Raw genomic sequence first — 21,006 nt, 5'->3', positions numbered from 1 at the left:
ATAATTTCCCATTTATTTTATAGATGTTTTATGTTACTTTTGCTTTTAAACCTGCCTTTGCCGTAAACTCTCCCAATAGGCTGACATGGCTTAACGCATCCTTATGAGGTTTGAAGGAAAGTCGATTCCTCGATTTCTCTCTCCATGCCTCTCCGAGGATCATGTTCTCCGTGCCCCATTGAAATCCTCGCTCCCCCTCTCGGAAACATAGCTGCGCTCAGCGTCTTTGTTCTTTCTCTCTACGGGACTTGTCGGTAATAGTTCGTGATATTTCACTCCTTTCCCTTGAGATACTCTTTGAATGCTAAGCAGGCAACTTTCTTCATTTTCCATCGTTTATGAAAAATGAATCGAAACCAAGAGTTGAGGTGGAAAATGTTAAGGAAGTAAAGAAAAGTGTACTGCTGTCTCATGTAAAGTGATTGAGGCGTCTGATTTTATTGCGTAAAGGCACGAACAAATTGTACGATATGTTTGGATATGTCGGAAATATGGGGCCTGAAGTTGGGCCTTAATTAGTACATTGGCCATGGTCTTCGACGGTGGCGATTTTATCGTAACCATTATTTTTTATCATATGACTTATTATTGTCTAAAATGAGTTCCTCTACATTACAGGGTTTCATGAGAGGTACCCGACCGTTTTCCCGAATCGTTTTTTCCGACGACCTTTTTCCCGAAAGAAATTTTTCCCGAATCGTAACGCGTCCTCTTTCCCGAAAGCTTTTTTCCCGAAACCCTTTTCTCCGAAACATTTTTTACCGAACACATTATTTCCCGATTGTATATAAATGAGTTCATATTTTTCATAACCAAATATATTCATGCACAAGGTACATTATTTTTTTAGAAAATTATATTGTGCGCGATAGCTCTAAGAAATTCAAGAAAATTCCTATCGTTCTTGTAGTCTTCATATTCTTCTACCACCGATTTCAGCCTCTCTTGCATGTCGTACCATTTCTTTTTTGGCTTGCCCTTGATACTTTTTCCAACACTTAATTCAATCAAGGCAATCTCTGGGTCAGCTTATTCTTTCTGCAGCTCTTTTACAGCTGAGTATAAATCCGGGTGGTTTTTCCCGACTAGTAACCTTAAGCGGTTATTCCAACCTTCAGATGCATTATTTGTTGGTGCATAACCTGCTTTTGTAGCTTCATGTTGATTCCATAGACTAGGAGGATATCGAGGAGGGACAGCGCGTCGTCTGCCAACAGCTTTTACACCAATAACGTATGTTTCTTGAAAATATTTCATAATTGGCTCAAGTCTGGGAATATTTTTATCCGCGTACTTTCTTAGAAGCTCGAAAGTTTTTTCAACGTCTTCAACTGGAACAAACGCTAAAGCTGCCATCATATGAACTGTCGTTTTGAGGGTTCTATCTGTTGGGTCATTGTAAGGGACTTGGAGTCCCACTTGTTGAATTTTACGATAAATAGCTTGTTTTATATACAATCGGGAAATAAGGTGTTCGGTAAAAATGTTTCGGAGAAAAGGGTTTCGGGAAAAAAGCTTTCGGGAAAAAGGTTACTCGGGAAAAATGGATTCGGAAAAAAATTCGGGAAAAAGGTCGTCGGAAAAAACGATTCGGGAAAAAGGTAGGGAATCTCATGAGAATATGTAATATTTCAGGAGGTGGTAGGGGACAATTTTAAATATTTTTTGTCCATACAACATCTTATACACATGGGGTCGATACTCCTTAGTTACAGAGCTATGGCAATGCAAAAATGATTTTGAATGCACTTAGTAGTTACCATGAAAACGGTTTTTCTTGAATATTCAGGCTTTTTATTTAATAATATAGATTTTTGAGGATATTTAATCATCAAGGTTGGACGAAAATGTGTGATCATAATTTCCTGAAACAATTAATCTGAAAATGGGTGAGATTGCGCAAATGTATTGTTGGTACTCGCTCAAAGCTCTCGTGTAATTAAGCTGAAAGATTAATTGTATGAATTCCGAATAAGGCATTTATTTTGTTCGAAGCTAATTATTCATGTTTTACGCTAGCTTTCCATTTGGTTGGCACATTTCGCTTTCTCTATTGCTTCAATTAGTCATTTTTCAATGAGAACTCATCCTTTATCTAGTCGTTTTAATATATTAAAATTAGGCCTATTATTCTCAACGCTTTGCCGTCCTGAAAATAGTGAGAAGCATTCATTTTTTCCCCTAAGCCTTTTTTGTTATTTTTTTCAGTAAAGCAATTCCCGATGCCCATTCTCTTACGTAACATCTCTCGAAGCGGGACAAAAAATATCGCCGGAGGAGAGAGAATCGTCTAATTTTCCAGAAAATGTGCCTATTTCTCACAAATTCTCCCACACTTTTCCCCATTTCCACCCGTCTACGCGCATGTTCCGCTGTGGTTCTCACCAATTACCGCTTCCTCACTCTATCCTGTAACCCTTTCCATTTCATCACGGATGCATAATATCATAACCAGTCTTTCCCCTGCTGATGTAACTTATCTATGCGAATGAAGACGTTGAGGAAACCCGAAAAGATTGCATCATATGGGTATTTTTTATGTTATGGCAACCGGAAAGGTTGGTCAGTCGAAGCGAGGGTTTGCCAGCTATGTTTGAAATTATTTTGTGTGACCAGCCAGCGGCTCATGAGGTGTACGCGTATTGTCAGTGAAACAAATGCATTGCTAACATTCCTTCTCTTTAATTATTGGATGATATTTTTTGTCAAGTCTCCTTTTTGGCTTGTACCGTTGTTTATATGAGAACATCTTCTAATTTTATATGTCCTGCCGATATGCTGCCTTCTGCAATATGGCCCAGAGTTGCATCGATAGGAATTTTAGGTAAGGCGGAGGAGTTAATGGGAAGGCCATAGTTTTAAAGTCATTATAAAAAATTAAAAAACGTCTCACCAAACTATTACGTCAGTTATTGGTGATTTAATGCTACAACAGAGCTATAAAGGTAACCTGTGTGGTCACTTTGATAGCTATTAATTAACATTTTATTCTTTGGGTAGTCTCAATAATCTGTGGCCTAACTTAGATTTAAAGAATATAAAAATATCACATTTGAAGGCAATATTTTTTACTGTATCCAATCACTCCAACTCTACCTTCATCCATTATTTTAAAAATAGTTTTAAATTGCACGGTGAAATCGCATGCATCAGCTTTTCATTGGCGGTTACAACGCTAAAAATGGTCTTTTACCAACAAAAAACATTCGACCTCTCAATAAATTATGACCACGAACTGCTCTTTAGATACTGACTTAGATAGAATAATTGTTGTAATCGTAAATAAGTTTAGTATCACCGCCGCTTTTGTTGTTCGAATTTGGGCCCTGCGCCTACCGAAATGAAACAACTTCTCATTGACATCTGTACTCATAGGCGGATCCAGGGGGGGGGCACGGGGGCACGTGCCCCCCCCAGACCCTCAAAAATATACAAGATTTTTAATACGGTCCCATTATCATTGCGTTCGTTTTGTATTACGAGATATCCTTGTGCCCCCCCCTGAACAAAATCCTGGATACGGCCTTGCTTGTGCCCCCCCCAGAAAGAAATCCTGGATCCGCCCCTGTCTGTACTAACTATTGTTTTTCCTCCTTTAAGTCAGCCGATGTTTATTACATCTTGTTGATGCATGCTGTCATCGGAATCAGACGCAAAACCTACGCTCGATCATTTTTTTATTACTAAAATGGAATGGAATGACGCGTTGACATTCGATATCTAATTCATTACTTTACACAATGTTAAGATTTGGATTAATACTTATTGCTGGCTAAAAGAGATTTATTTTTCTAGTCGTTTTTAATGACATCATTTCGATATAATGCAAAATAATAGCAGAAGGAAGGTCATACCACTCTATCAAAGCAGCAGATATAAAGTTTTGAAATGCTTCTTTGCTCTGCCTTAGGTGAACTTGTAGTTATGATTTTGTAATAATCGGAAACAAAGTGGTGGTTTGCTGGTAAGCTGTAACCGTTGACCTACGGTGAAAAAGTACAATAGGTTCCTTAAAACTGTGAATGAGTTGATAACTTGGACTTGGGGTTAATGAGTGCGTTGGTCTGGAAAATAATCTGCTCTCCCAGTTTTCATTTGTAAATAATATTAAGTATGCTGTTCACTATGTGAGCTTCTAAGTGAAAATATATTTTTTTTATAGATGATTGTGTTTTTTTGCTTGGCTTACTGTAATATTATCGGGAAGAAGTGGGCTGGGGCTTAATAAAAAAGTATACAGTGAAGAGTGGGTTAGATTGATTTGGAGAGTGGGCCATTGAATGGTGCCATATGAAAATAACTGTGGTTTAGCCACGCGGAAAGAATGGATGGGATTCGAATAAAGAAACACATTCATGAAAAAGGGATCAAAAGCGTGAGAGAAAGTGGTACAACGAGGAAGCTAATTGGGTGGCGGAAGGGACTTTTTATAGGGAATGTTAGGAGTTTGAAGGGCAAGGGGACGGGTTTGATTGGGAGCATGAATTGGGCCTATAGCAAGGGAAAATTCAGGGGCATGATGGAGAAATTTATTCAAAACGCTAATTTGCTGATTCAGTCCCGAGCGTCAACTTGTTTTGAGCGTTTTTACTCCAGAATTGATCCTTGGCGAGATCTGTAGGCGTACAGCTCTAGGTATTTACTTGCTGTTACGCACCATTCACCGCAGCTGTCTAGAAAAACTACGAAAAATTTAAATTTATTGAGTGAATTAAACGATTGTGAATGCCAAATATTTTAATATTTCACCCATTACAATATCACAACCAAAGTTATAGATTTTAATTAGGCGTGTGTAATCTATTTGAGAATTTATTCAAATAAACTATAAACTAATATTTAAATTTAGTTTCCTCGTACTAACGGCGTGATTTAATGGAGATTCGATTGTCATAAAAGTGCTGTTACCACTGAGTTTTGGTCATTCAATAACAATAATATTTAATGACAGCTTATTAAAAACGTATTTGCATCGCCAGGGCTATGAAAATGGCAAAAGAAGTTTTCGCTTTTTATCAATCAATTATTCTTTATGAAGATATTATAATTTTTGTTATTTCACAGACCTAATTGTGCGAATAAATTTTATGAAACGTCGGTCACAGTACAGTATTTATACTTAACAATAAATAATCTTGAGCCTCGAGCCCCTTGAATCAGTATTTGAGATCACGAAGAGATTAATTAGGCTATTTAAAACTTTATGAACTGTAAAAACCCGCTCTCCGAGCAGCTTGGTGCATGAAAAATTTCTTTTATTCACCTAATGATTCACTTTTACATTCTCCATGGCTATCGTTTGATTGTAAGAGATGATCATAGACAGTTTTTCTGTTTGATTCTTGCTTGCCTCCCTTACGAAAGTTTGATTAATATGGTTACTTACTACGGCAAAGGTCTTTTTTGTGGCTCTTTTACCCCTCTACATTAACGGCGAATTTGATGTATCCTAAGATAATGTGCGGAGATATTGTTGACAGCTTCTCGGTTGCGTTTATAAACAAATTTAACTGGAATATTAATATATTTGTCTTCAAGTGGATTTTTTTTAATTTATGTAAATGAAATAATTAAAAATTCGAATCAAATCAAAATTATTCATACCGAATCAAGTAAAAACAAAAATTATCGGATAGATCTTTATAATCGTAGCCAGTAATCTTAATAGGTCAACGAATTGATGAACCGTAAATGGTATTGGAGGGCATTTTTTCTTCTTCCGGGTGGTAACAGTCTTTTTTCCTTTCGAGCATCAATAGGCCTCGATCTTTTTAATACCCAACACTTGGGCCGCTTTAACTCGCCGCGGAAGCTCTGCAATATCTTTTGTCTCCTTGCTGATTGCATACTGATGAGCATGGATTTATTTATTTCCTTTCATCTTCCCTTTCGAGCCGATAAATACATAGCCTCTCGTCCGCGTCTATCGGATAACTGATGCCATGAGTGTGAGCGCGTGATCGATATTTCATCGTCTATTCGTTGAGATTCGAAACTTCAGCGGCAAATTAAACGGAGTCACTTTCCCTATACCTCTTTCATCGATTGTGACTTCCTTATCTGATACCCCAGCGGCTCCTCATTAGCATTTGCTCATGCTAGCGGACTCTAGCTATATATCTGGAATTGGATTAGAACCAAAGGCCGATAGGAGAATTGATCTGCGAGTGTGGGTCTGTATGAGTGTGGGTAGGGATGGGGGGTCTGGGTATGTCTTTATTGGCGTCATTACTCAACACGTCACTCAAATAATTTCAGTGCGCAAGAGTGTATTCTTATGTTGGAACACTGTCTGGGCGGCCCTAATTCTAGTCTCCTGACTTATTGTGTGTATAATATAATTTGTTGGTTCCCTTCTCTAAAAAATGAGATATTTGTACTTAAATATGAGGTTTCCCGTGATGTTATCACTTTCTGTCAATGGGAATCGGCAACAATATTTCACTCTACCACCATTTGTTTACTCCCTTGACTAAAACAAATAAAGTATATGTTAATAAATATTAGATTTGCCGTGATGTTATCACTTTCTGTCACATGAAATAGGCAACTAAATTTCACTGTAACATCATTTTTTGGTTCCCTTTACTTAAATATAAGATATTTCTACTTAAATATGAGGTTTGTCGTGAAGTTATCACTTTCTGCGACTTGAAATAGGCAACTATATTTCAATCTATCATCATTTGGTCTTTTCTATCATCATCAACTTTTTGGTCCTCTTCCCTAAAAAATATGATATTTATTAATAAATATGAGGCTTGCCACAATGTCATCACTTTCTGTCTCTTGGAATAGGCAACTATAGTTGACCATGGTACAATTTTTTTACTCCCTTGCCTTTATTCTGCTTGTAATTACTCCGTGCACCATATTTTATAACAATTTCTTCTTTTGTTCATCTAATATTACATTTACATTTGCTTTTTGTATCCTACGTTCATATTCCATGGTATGTGATTATAGTCTGAAACGGACGCTGTTGCCAAATTTAGGTTTGCCGTCATGTCATCTCTTTCTCCATTAAGAACGACTTATCATCCGCATGGAATTGTTAAGCTGCTTTTATTTTGGAATTCCAGTGATGTGTTTCTTAATGGTCGTCATTTTACTTATCCTTAAACAGTGTATTCTCCGGTACCGCTCTCAATTTAATTTAGTTGTGGAACGAATTTAGTTTTTTCTTGCTCATGCTCGAATTGTGATCTGTTTCTAGGAAATTTTATGCTTTACTAAATACGGAACTGAGATCGTTTTAAATTTCGTGTTAATCCGCGTAAGGAATCATGCGAAAGAAACTCACCTAAAACTGGCGGATAAAATCAGTGTGGCGGGGAAAAAGAAAAATCCCAGTCACACGACGAAGATGTGGCAAGCAGTGAGCCTGATAATCGTTTCCTCGGCATTGATTCAGCACTATACCTAAACGTGAAAAAGAAAATCGTTTTAAACCAAATTACGAGTTTGAGCACACCTGCACGAACCGATGTATCTCACAAGGCATTATCATTTCATATTCCGCAATTTTTCCATAAAGGTCCTACTATAAAATGCGGGGATAATGAATCTCACCTTTCTCTACCGCATAAAAATTGAGGAGCTATAATTACATGACGCAAAATACAAGTTCCGTTTCTTGTTAGCCGGGAAAAAAGTACTGTTTCCTCAGAAGGCTTATACTGCTGCTGCCTTGCCTCCGCCCGAGGCAGATTCTTCTGATGTAGCCGCAAGCCTTTTTTATTGGATCGATTGTATGCAGTTTAAAAGCGAAGGAATCATTATCGATAAAACTCTCTAAAGTAATCATGTATGAAGTTTATTGTGATCTTTGCTGGCGCTATGTCAAAGAGGTTGTCGGTACTATTTCCGATCGTGGCCAAAAGATCGAAACTAAAGGTGGGCCCAACATAATTTTAGTAGCCCTAGTGACTTGATTTTGTTGGTCTGAATCTCGAAAATCATAGGGGAATCGTGGTTCGTTTTTTTCACTTTGATCTGAATGTATGTACTTCTGAATCGTATTTGGTTTGTATCTTAGTATGATGTATTACTTTGTAGAACAAAAACTGCTATGCTACAAAATGTCTATAATTGTTTCAAAAATGGCAACGTTTTTTTCTTTTTTCATATAAATTAGTCAACTAAATTGAAATATTATGCTTTATTTTGATCTAATTCTATTTTTTTATGCTATACGAATATTTTTGCTCAGAAAGACATCTACAGTGTATCTAAGCTATCAGTAAATATGGGATAATAGGGTGGTTTCCTTCATCAAAGAAAACGAAAGGCATTGATTGCGATTCGTTACCCACCATTAGTGTATTCATAATATACAAATTATTTTGTTTTAGAAATACCGGGTTAGACGAATGGCAATGGTCCATTTTTATCCTCATTTGAAAAGGGCCAGATTGGCGCCCATGCGATTCCACTCCACGTGACGTCACAGGGACCTAGTTTCTATACGAGAAGATAGGAGTTATACGTCGTCTGAGGTTACCATTGCATGCATGAGGCGCAGAGCTCAGGGAAACATGTCTTAACAATCACTTATTAAAACTGGCTAAGGTCGGAAAGTTTTCCTCGTTTGATAAGTTATTAATAATCCTTATTTAAGCCAAGCGCTACCAGTCAGCAGGGTACTAGGCTAGCCGCTAGCAGCCTGCGTCGTATCACCGCTAAGCCTCGCCTCAAGGTCACCTCGCAGGGCGGGAGGGGGAACCAGAAATACGTCACGCGGAGAGACTTCCCGACATTCATACTTAAGCGTCGCGTTTTCGCGCGCTTGAAAATTTTCACTTTTCATTTAATCGCGAAAAATAGATATAGTCATTTAAAAATCTAAAAGCGTGAAATACGTACTCCAGGAGTAATAATCTTTCGATTTAGGCAATAAAAAAATAATAGGAAACCACCCTATTGTTCGTAATTGATCGAGGAGGCTTACTCTTCAAAAGGCGTATTGATAGTTGGTTGATTGAACCAAGTGTGTTCTCTTTCAATGCTTATGGAGCGTAGTTTCTCAGCAGTCGGCTTTATTTATCTCCAAATAGAAGGTAAGTCAGCCCCGTAAAGGTATGTTGTTCATTTACGAGTGTCAACTCCAATGGCGAGTTCCAGGTTTATCCCGCGTTTGCAAGTCTCTCATTCTGTGTAGGGATTATGTGATTAATTGGGTTTTGACTTATAAGATGGAATAGAATACTGATAGCATGTGTGTATTTTGTCTCGGTGGTTTTAGAACGACAGCTTATTATTGTGTTATTTTATAACCACAAGTTTTATTTAAATTGATTAATTAGTGTTGTAAAATAATTTGAAACATTCGATACGTATTCATTCGTTGAGAAATATGTCTTCCTTTAATACTTATGGTCATTCCTTCTGTGAACTCAGTGTTAGAGGTTTCCGGAAGTGTATGTACGAAGAGGTAATATCCGTGCTTCTCGACAGCGTATTTCTTCATATTGTGATTTGATTCAAATATTTTCATTGCATTCATCATTGTTAATGTATTTTTATTTTGTTTTGATCTTCATTATTATAATAATTCATTGTGTAAAACTGTGAGTTTTTGAACAAATTAAATGGTTTTTCTCGTCCCATTCCTTTTTCTTCACTCAGCTCAGATTATTTTTTTGCTATATTAAATGCGGGGAATATTCAAAGGAGTGTGGAAATATTATCAGATAATAATAATTTTGTATTAAATAGTTTTGGAATTCAGCTCGTCATCTTCATTAGTATGTTATATTTAGCAACCTTACCTCTATGGTGAAGGTGATCCTTTCACCCTCTGATCCCATGAACTGGCCTTACCATCGTGCATACAAAATATTTATTCTTTTTACCTCGTGCTTTTCCAAATTACTCCTCGGTGTTTTGAATTTAATGAGGAATTGAGTTATTTTTATAATTTTAAGTTTTGTGGATTTTCGTCTTGGCCATGACTTGTGGAAAACCTTTATGTAGCTACAAAAAATGATCTCCTCAAATGACATACTGTCAGTTCATCGATACTGGATCTTGATAAAATATCATGCAGGGTTAACATGAGGTTTTAGCGATGGGTTTCAAATTCTCATGTTTGACACGTCTCTGAAGTATTTCTGAGTTATGAAGTCAGTAATGCCGAGTAGATATATTTTCTGTGTGTGAGCTAACAAGATTGTATTTACTTTATTGGAAATCAATTTTAAAATTATCATCAGATTTTTTCATTTTAGGTTAAGGCTTAGTTTCGGTCAATCAAACGAAGCTTGAAGAAAAAAGGTTTTGAAAAGATAAATTTATAGGAAGAAAGTCAGCTTAAATTGAGTGAGCTGTGAGTTGAGAATACGTTTATTTATTGTCATATAAATGGCTGTATAGTAGAAAGCTAAACATTCTAAAAATACATTCAACTTGAAAGTTTTTTAATCGGTTGCTATCCGAGTAGACATGAATTTCTGGAGACCATTAGGTTACGTAAACTTTGATTGTCGCGAAGATAGAACCCATCATTATATTTTTGGAGTCGACCTTGTGAAGGCAGAATTGAAATTCTCAGAAACAGATGTAATCTTTTTTTCTTCATAGCCTTGCGTGCCATGGTTGTTGTCTGCGTGACCCGAACGCATTTCCCGTTTCGGACGTGCTGTCTTAGTTTCGCGCGAAGGCACTGGAGGAGAGCTGATTTCCTAGACATTATCTGTCAAGGTCAATGTTAACTTTAGAAGGGATGTGAGGACACACTTCTCTCTGCTTAACTGCGTTTTTTTAATGAAAAATTAGGATGAAATTTTCAGTCAACTTTCTCTATTATCAGGCGATATTCAAGAGCATTTTTTTACCTGGGTAGAATGGCTGGATAAAATTTAATACATTTCTACAATCTCGCGCCATTGCATATGTCAATGTGATACATTCTGCAAAATTAAAAATGCACTCATTTAAGTTTAAAATTTATTACCTTTGAAATTTCAAGTACTTGTGGTAAGTTTGAAAAAGTAAAAATCCACATTGGTTACATTGGTCAAAAGAAATATTTTCAATCCGAGTACATGTATATATTTAAACCTGCGTGCGTTACAATCGTGTCTTAGTAGCCATAGTATAGTTGTGAAGTGCAGTTAAAGCTCGTGGTACATAAGTTTTTGTATAGAGCTCATAGGTTTATTTTTGGCTGACTACCAACTTCTCTAACTCCTTCCTTCTTGTCAATAATCAAAATTTCTCTAGTGCCAGCAGTTGAAATCTCCTTTCAAAAACTGTATTTGAAGAAGTTTAAGTGTATCAACATGGTATGCTTAGACATGAGGATCTGAAAAATTAATCACAGAAAGGTGCCTTAAAGGTAAGACGAACGAAAATAGTGGTTATCACTCTACGTCTCATTCTGTATATTTTCAGAGATTGTTTTTTCACTTATTCCCTTGATATGTTTTCGTCTGCGCCTTGATCAATTGTAGAGTGGATATTGGATCATCAACCGTAGAAACCATGTCCGAATCCCTTGTAGAGACCGTATCCGCCGATGCCGTAAGGGTAGCCGTATCCTGGGTAGGCGAATCCGTAAGCCGGGAAACCGTAACCGTATCCTCCGTACGGCGGGTAGAGTCCGTATCCTCCCAAGAAACTCCTCTTGCTGCGGCTATACTCCCTGTGCTCTTCTTCTGGTGCTGGCATGGCCAGAGTGGAGGCCACCAGGACAATGAGGAGTAGAATCTGTGGGAATTGGAAACGGAATAGTGCAAAGGTTATTAAATATTTTTACGCTATAGTCGATTTTGTAGTTAAACTCACAACAGATTCCCTCATGATTTTGAGGTCTGACCCGTCTCTCTCTCTGCGTTTCAACACGAGGGTTAATAAGGATAGGTGAGGGTGAATCTCACACTCATATTAAGCCACAGACGAAAGATATCTCGCATTTCAGGTTAAGGTGTTCAAGTCCTTTATCTGCTCCACCTCGCCCTTCGAGGATTTTGAATTAGGAGTACCCGACGGCTTCGCCCGAGATTTGAACCTGGGACCCTACGGCTAACCCCCTCCCTAATAGGCCATATTAGTCAAAAAAGGATTTTTGAAATCGTATGCCTCTCGCTTATATTCCACATATTCAACCGACCGATTTCAACTTGTCGTTCTCAAGAAAATAAATATCGTTTTTATCCGCCTAGCGCTTGGAGGGGGTTTAAACAATGACGTTCCAAAGCTGGTTCACAGCATGGTTTCGGGGCATAAATTCTAGCCCGAACTCATTGTGTTCAGTACCCTTGAAAAAGACTATTTGAATTTCTCAAAGTTTCTGCCAAGAGAGTGCTTACGATTATCCGTGGGCTTGTTCTTGGAATTGGTGCTGATGTCTTTAGAAGTTTTAAATGAAATCCACTTGGGGTTAAAGAAAATATTGCACCTCAGAATCAATAAGGAAGGGAGCACATTATCTCGAAAATTTTATTTTAAAATTGATATCTATTGATATTTGATTTATAAAATTGATATTTTAATATCGATACAGGGTGATTTTTATATCCCAATGAAAGGTTATCTCTGAATGAAAAATGATCACATCTCTAATGACGTTACCAACTCATGAAAAGTGGACGCAAACTGTCGTGTTTTCTCATTCAACACTTACGAGGTTGAATGGGGAGCATTTTTTTTTAGTCGTAACCTTTTTTTTCCCATCCATCTACCGCCTTCTTAACTTGAACTGCGATTTAGGGTCTGAGTGAACGACCCTACAGTATTATGCTCAGTGTTAAAGGGTAGTGAAAAATGTCATATTATTCTAAGGAAGACTGATTTAAATTAATTTCACTCACTGGGTAACCATTGTACCTCTTATTACAAGGATTGAAGCGACACTTAAATTACTCTTAGGCACTCTGGAGTGGCGTTGGTATTCCCTCAAATTACGCTCGATTCGTTCTAAATTCTAGCGGCGCTAAAAGGAAGTTTGTTGCACTAACTGTAAGACATTGTCTCAGCTTGTGTATTAGCGACGAGAAAACATTTTTCGATTGACTTAGAATTTTTTGTCGACAGAAATTCTGGAATTTTATTTTTGTTTCCCACGTAGCATCGTTTGGCTATGCCAATCTAAGGGAAGTGTTTCGCGTCGTATAATTTTTGCTTTGATATTTTAATCCAAATTATTTCAATCTTAGAATCTAAGGAATATAACTATGCGATTTCGTTGCAGCTCGTCTGAAGTGCAAATTTATTGGCTAAATTATCTTTAGTTGAAAGAAAATTAGAAAATACGTTGAAGAGAGATGAACCCAATTAAAAATTTGATAGGAGATATTACCAGTAGTGATGGCGCTCCATATTGAAAGCTGAGTGATGTCTTACTTTTTCTGTAGCTGTGAACATATTCTAGTGTTTGAGTATTATTTAGATACTGGAATAAATTTCGAATTTTAATTTAAGGTAACAATTTGCTACTGCTTGGTTTTACATGCAATTATCGATTCAATACAAGGACTTAGTAATTCATCAAGTCCTCGTATTTGAAATGGAATTACTCCGCAAAACATTGGGACAACAAGTATGAACGGTTAAAAACTTTGATTATTCTTACTACTTTTCTGAGGGTGGAGATACTCTCGTGACATCTGAATTCAAAGGAAATGGCTATTTGTTTTGAGTTAATATCATTCATTCTGGCGTTGACTCAATAATTTCTATTAAATACTGTCTTAACTCATTATTCCTCTCACTCGTTTTTTAAAGATTAAAACAAAAAAACTGTGGGCATTTATCCTTATGGATCACATCCTTTTATCCTCAAGATTAGATCCTTTTGTCTCTTACGATGTATTGAGTTCACTGTGATTATTATGTAAATTTTCTAAGGTTTGTAAGGGTGCTAAGAGAAGGAATACTGACTGAAGCGAACGCGAAATTTCGTTGCATGACCCGTGGTGTATCGTATCAATCACGTTTTTAAGAATAATAGTAATAGTACTTCATTGAGCTGATACAAAGTGTGCTTCCATGTACAGATGTTAACGATGATCCAGAAATGGTGGCAAAATATCGAGCTGCCTTACGTAGGAGCACCCCTATTACGATGCCGAAAAATTTTGAAAAAAATTTATGCTGATTTTGAAAATTTACGAGTTTTATCATTGAATAGAATGCGGATTTTGGTTGTAATAGGCTCCACTCCATAGTACCGGCAGCATGAGAAATGATAACCAAGGTGGGGCTTTTCCTAATTTATTCACAAATTGGCCTCATTGACTATTTGAGAGTACTTACTGTACGATCACATGCCTTCTCCTACTGTAAACTCAAAATAGACTGGCTACGAATTGGTGAATTACAAATTCTACCTCTTGATGCCATTTGAAAAATGAAATAATTCCCATTAAATATAATCCGGGACAACACTGTGTAAGTGAATCACTTCCCGAATGAGAAAAGGTGTTTTCAAGACTCAATCTTTGCCATTGAAATATGTGAGCAACTATTGGGAAATCTGTCCTGAATCCTATAGGGAATAGCGAATTCCGAAATTCGTACCAAAGTTCGTTAAAAGTTCACAGATTAAAAATAAAATAATACCATGTACGCCGGAGAAAACTTTATAAGTGTAACTTTCCGAATGAGAAAACGCGTTTCAAGACTCAATCCTCACCATTGGCAACAAGTAAGCTACCATTCGAAAATCTGTCATGAAGCCAATAGGGAATAGCGAATTCCCAAATTTGGACGAAAAGTCCATAAATAGTTTACTGATTCCCTTTTTTTCTATAGCGTGGTCCTTTAGCTGTGGTTTCACAAATTTTAGGCTCACTCACCGTGGACTTCATCCTGTTCTGCAGACCACTCGCACCCTTTCGGCTGAATCTCCTGTGTCGTTCTCCTTTTCGTCACAAGTAGCCGGCGCTATTTGGTCTCTTCCCTCTCCGGCAGACATACTTATATGTCGAGAGAACAATGGGGTGGCCGGCCGGACATCCCCCCGGGGGGGGAAGTTAAAGACTGGGGGGGAAGAATTTCCAGGTGGAGGACGCACTTCCTGCACGAAAGATTGCGAAATCTCTTCTCGTCCGTTTCGTCTCGGCTCTAGGGTCAAGTGTGTTCTCGCGCATCCCCGTTGAAAAAAAGGAAAAGAACTTGCGAAGGCCGGAGATCAATGACAGTGATAATGTCACACGACAATAATGCCCTCATTCCTAGCGGTTTTTGCGGAAATTAGAATTCAAAGCCTCGCAGTCGACCTTATATTTTTAGTGTCTTTTTTTTCCTAATTATCTCTCGTGCCATTCAAATGTTAATATTTTTGGATAAAAGTTTGTTTTTCTCACGCTTATCCTTTTTTACGCATTCCATGGTCGTGTTCCCGTCTTGCTTCGCGTACTATCGTAATTACGTTGGGTTCTAGTTTTCTCGGCAGTTATTGTATGGAGGATTGACGCATAGCTGCCTTACGTAAAGGCGTATTTGGTGTAGCTACTGTTTTATAAAAATTTAAAAATAAAACATAGTTTCGGAATTGGGCAAAGCGGTAGAGGTCAATTGACAGGGAGATATATTATAACATGAGAGTCAGTGGCAGATCTATGGAGGGGAGGGAGCCAAGGGGACTATTCCCCCTTATCCCCCCTCTCGGATATCCAATTTACGCTAGATAGAATGGTAATTTTTGTTCGGACCCCCACTACTGCTGGGAGTTTACCCCATACTTAGCCCCTCCCTTGTCCCTATCCTGGATCCGCTACTGATGGGAGTATAGCACTAATGAAATCTTTGATTACTAATTGTAATAGTTATAAGTTCTTATGTTGTTGGATATTTTTTACCTGTAAAATTCTATTTTACTGATAATCATAATAAAAATTAAAACCCTCTCCAAATTTTCTTAATGCCTCATGCATAGTTGCTTAGCTCTATTAAAATATTGGGACATAATTAATTACTTTTTATGGAATAAAATTAGTTTTTTAATCAATTTTTTTAAAGGTTGTCATGATTTTGAAAAACCTGGGTTGTTGTCGAGAAAATTCTCTCGGCATCTTATGAGTCGCTTGCTTAGGGGAGGGTCTCGGTATGTTTTCCACTAAGAACTTTGCCTCATTAGTCCCCTCGTTCGCTCTCAATGTGGTGAAAGCTGAAGGGTTGACATCGGTGCTAATTAGAAGTGCCCATTACCATTTCGATGAATGCTGTTCTGACATCTAGGAAAGCCAGTCCTCAATTATTGTGGCTTGCTATGCGCGATAAATCAGTTCGCATGCGGAAGATAAAGTGGTCCGGCATGTGCTGTTCAAGTCCTACCTAATGCGTCGCGTCGCCTAAGTGTACCACATTGATTGTTATGGTAATTTCCATTTAAATATTCCGTTGAACGTAATGGATGGTAAGAGAAAATAATTGAAATTTACACTTGTAAATTCTTCTCTTCTGATTTTCCCTTAATTATTATTGAAAATTTTTTCTGTATACAATAGAACCTCAAATATCTGGACCTCCACGATCCGGCTCTCCGGTTTGTCCGGATAAAAGATCTGGACCAATATTACACGAAAAGTACCGAATAATATTACAATGTTCAATTTAAAAATAGCCAACCATCCTTGTTGCAATATTCACAATGACAGTAAAATTTGAATATGTACCATAAGAAAATGCCTGATAATTCTGTTTCATAACAAATCCGTGTTTTTGTATTGCGCTGTTTTTGTTTGATGGCAAATTGGGACGCGAGAATATTATGTTCCAGCCGTCCGGTGCTTTATGACTCAGTTTTGGTCGGGCGACTGGTTTTGATCGATATCATGTTATATATACATAAAATAATATATGCCTGTTTGTCTGTTCGCTATGCGTTTCAATGCGGCTGCAAGGATTGCAACCTAAGTTAGTACGTAGGTACATCTCATGCTCCCGAACCCCATAGTGCTACTTTCGGTTGCGTCCGTCGTGTCCTTTGAGGCGTTTTCTCATTACAGTTTGTTTTAAAAGTCACATCAAGCATATTTTGCGGTTGGACATCCTGATGAGTAGGCAAACCTCTTGGCACGTTTTGTGATCATGAAATAAAAGTTCCAAGTTTCCCTTTTTTCTGGGTACTTCTTCCCGAGCAACGGCCTGCTAGTGATAAATAAATGGTAAGTTTTTCTATAACAGTACTGTACTTATTGTTTTTATTGCTGTTCCTAATTTTTTAGGTTTATCTGGATTTTTGTTTATCCGAATCGTGTTTGGTCCCAATAATTCCGCATTAATGAGGTTCTACTGTACGTTAAATATTGGATGCGTGATTTCCTTGGAGCAACGCTATTCTAGGAAAACATTTTACGTAATATGGATGCTCCACAGTTAGAGTATTGACTCAAGAGGTAAGATTTCGAGATTTGATTTGAATATTTAAAGGATTTGTCGGGAGTTACGGAGTCTACGGAGTCGGAGATATCTGATGAAATTTTGCCCCTGTGTAAACTAGTATTCTTACTTACACGCGCGTTGAAATGAATAGTTGGGTACTGTAATCGTTTTTTGGACGATTTAATGCTTTCCTCTGTCTAATAACACGGGTTACAGGGTGGCATTTGGAGCGCATTTCTCATTGGTTCTACTATTTTTTGTGGTGCCTATTGATTGTATTATAGCTGATACTACTCACAAAAGTACTGTACTTAAGAATCACCGTGATTATAAACGAGATGGGTTTGTTTCGACTGACAAAATTTGGAAGGTAGCAACAGGTAATATATTTGGGAACTTAATATGTATAAAAAAATCTCTCGAAAGTTATCAATAATCCGTGGTCCATTGAAAATAGAGGAATAGCTATACTGCTAAAACTTAGTCGGAGTAAGAAGAATTAATTTGCCTTCCTATGTGTTAATAATTTTAATATTCCAGCCTGTGTTCCGTGAATATTCTATTATAATTTTAATGGAGGTAAGAATTTAAGTGTTGAATAAATTAGGTCTACATGAATTGCACTTGAAAAAAGAAACTCCATAAAAACTGCTTTCGCTGCTGGTGTTGACTATTATTCAACAAATTTTTTAGAATATTTTCTAGATAATTGCTAATGCTAAAACTGCATAGCAATTGATTCTTATTCGTCAAGATTTTTGTGTTTAAAGATTGTCACCTCCTTTTAGAAAATTTTTAATTTATCAATAATGATGCTGTAGAACAAAAGTTTTTGATTTATTTAAAACTACTATTTGCAAAGTGGATGTAATGTGGAAAAAATGTGCATGATCTAATATTCATCGACTTCCATGTTGATGTGCATTCCATCCACCGTTATAAAATGCTAGCCAGCATTGACAGATTTCTTCCATTACAGCTGAAATAGGCTGCTCCTTCGGAATTATTCCCATTACCTTAATGTGCATGAATTACTTGATGTCGTAATCTTGACTGCAGTCTGAATTTTTAAATTTGACTTTCGGCCTTATCTTAGGGCTGCACACAAATGCGATCTGGTTTATTGGATGCATGATACTCCGTCATTTAGAATTCAAGGCTATGTATCCTTTCCGTTCAAGAAGATTGTATGGTAAAAGAAATAAATCTCTCTCGAGTACTGAGAATTATTACATTATTATAGAAAAATATGTATGTAAACATGATACCAAAATATTTTCAGATTTTTGGATGTTTGAGGATAAAAATGTCCTTCAAATTACTCTGAATGTTTGGAAAAGTGTCTAATAGCTCATCTGATCTTATAACGGTCAACAATTTGACATGATTTTATAGTAATCAAACATACGCTCAATTATCACATCCGTCAGATGATTAGAAACAAAAGTCGACCGAAAACAATGCATACCACTGGCCTTAAGGGGTTATCCATTAGACCGTGTGACTGTGAGTTCCGCTTCTCTTGGCTAGTCATGCAAATCGAATATGTTCTTTGGCGTTATTTAGGTGTTGGATCTCCAATGTGATAGCAAAAGGGTGGTCCTTATTTTGCAGCGTGCCAGATAGCGATCTCGATATTATCCCTAAGGGCGAGCGCCTTCAATTAATGGCCTTTAATCTCTCAAGATTTAATCACGGATGAGTGATATGAACCCCTCGGCTTACTCTTCCTAATTTCTTTGTTCTTTAGCGATTCCCGTCTCCGCATTGCATTGTCCTGAGGTTTTGATATAATTATTTAGTGTGAGAAGAAATGGATAAAAGAGGGGCTTGGCAAATAATTTTACCCACGCGCAGAAGAATAAGTTGTGATTAGTTATAAAGCTTTCGGTATTTTTTATTATTAGTATTGGCCACTATTAGTCGCCTACTTAAGTTTGAGCCATAGAGTGTACCGCAATCAGTAATGGAGTTGGAGGCAAAGAATTGCGTACCTTGGTTGGAATTCGACCTCGCAACCTTAAGGCTAGACTGAAAGAAAATTACGGAGTGACTTTCCAGATTGCAGTGTCCGTGAGTCATGCGATAAAGCGACCGAACAAACTGTTCGCTCTACTTGTATGCGAAGGAGGTTAAATCAGGATGTTAGGCAACATTTATTCCGGGAATTTATTGCCAACAAAGAATGCAGCTTTTAAATTTGTATCCGTTTTCTGAATTCATCGCCTCAAATGTACTCAGGTAACCAGTATCTCATATTTATTAGTGGTCAATTAAGGTAGATGCTAATATTTATGCAGTGAATGTGAAAAAATATTCGGGTTATTTTTAAGGCAAAAAATTAAATGCACAATGCTCATGAGTTTTTGTTCCGGAGTAAGTGTTTATGATTTGGTAATACGGAGCAAGTTAAGTATCATCTGCTATTCACGATTTCACCAATGCATGAATTTATGAGGTGTCTATAATGTTTCTCAGGAGTTATATTTCTGTTATTTTTTATCTTTGAGTTTTTTTGTTATTTCAATCATGTGATGGCTGTCAGTGTGACACAGTCATCATTTATTACTCAAAAGTTTATATTTTGCACGGTTTAAATATTTGTGAGTCCTCAGATATGTAGGAATTGGAGCTCTCATTTAGTATTTGAAAATTTAAATTACCCATGTACCGCAAAAAGTACTTTATTTAATTGGAGTAAAGATACTGACCGGAACAGATAAGGCTAACGTTTGGGTAGTATTTCACAGCATTGTAAAAGAGGGAATGCATGAATAATTACTACTATCATACTATAATTACATTTCAGAAAAGCCGTGAAAGGCCAATGCGATTAATGATCAAGTTTATGGCTATGAGAATTGTACTTCACCATTGTATTAAAAAAAAAACTTTTCTCCATCCACCTTTTCTATGTTAAAGGTCGTGAAGCGAGCATATTATGGTAAATGGTGCATAGCTTTTGGAATTAAATAAACGTTCCGAATTTGAGCACCAAAAGGATGGCTTGCACTGCTTTGGAAATTTAATTTTTATTCTAGACCCGAGGAAAGATTAGTAGTCGACTAGCCAAAAGATGTAATGTAATTGGAGATTAGTTCCAATAAAAAAGTAGCAAAGTCACGTATGATTTTATCTTCAGGCCACTAGTCTCTGAATTTGAAAAGGTTTCTTGCGAGCATTAAATATAATTCCTAAATATGTACCCGAAGCCGGTTCAGCTGTCGCAGAGTAGATTCGTTTGCTTAAGAATGTATGATATGCTTTCTGTGTCACTTGTTATAGTTTTTTTAGCGTATTTTTCACTTTTAACTCAAACGAATTTAGGGTTAATATTTCCAAGTATAAGTGTCTTTATTTTTTATTTGTCGAGTTATACATAAGTGGCCATTAACCACGTTTGGAAATATAATGTTAGCATGCCAATCATAATTATTAATGAATTTCCTCTTTTATAATACTTTGTAAACTTCCTAAACACCAACCTTATCTGTTCCGATCAGTATTTTTCCTCCGATCAAATGGGAGTATTTTTTACGATGCATGGGAAATTTTAATTTTCAACCGTGGGCTTTACTTAACCAAACTTTTAATGTTTCAGGTAAAGCTATTAATCTGTACTGTGATGAAAGATTTAATGGTCCATTTATGATTGATCTGCGAGTTACATTGAAGAGG

At 37.0% G+C, this 21,006-nt stretch overlaps 2 protein-coding genes across 2 annotated transcripts in view; one reads left to right on the top strand and one right to left on the bottom strand.

Moving 5' to 3' along the window:
* The window catches only part of LOC124154278, an 82,506-nt gene that overhangs the window by 17,758 nt on the left and 43,742 nt on the right, over nucleotides 1-21,006 (top strand). The window lies entirely within an intron of this gene.
* On the bottom strand, nucleotides 10,934-14,883 carry LOC124154283 (shematrin-like protein 1). Its single transcript, XM_046527906.1, has 2 exons — nucleotides 14,799-14,883; nucleotides 10,934-11,709 (listed from the first exon to the last, which is right to left on the bottom strand). Exons 1-2 carry the CDS (start codon nucleotides 14,808-14,810, stop codon nucleotides 11,470-11,472), a joined length of 252 nt encoding a protein of 83 aa, XP_046383862.1. The 5' UTR covers nucleotides 14,811-14,883; the 3' UTR covers nucleotides 10,934-11,469.

This window comes from Ischnura elegans, chromosome 2, assembly GCF_921293095.1.
Source record: "Ischnura elegans chromosome 2, ioIscEleg1.1, whole genome shotgun sequence".
Classification (NCBI taxonomy): Eukaryota; Metazoa; Arthropoda; class Insecta; order Odonata; family Coenagrionidae; genus Ischnura; species Ischnura elegans.
The sequence above is the reverse complement of the archived record's forward strand: the minus strand, read 5'-3'. Positions and strand labels throughout refer to the sequence as shown.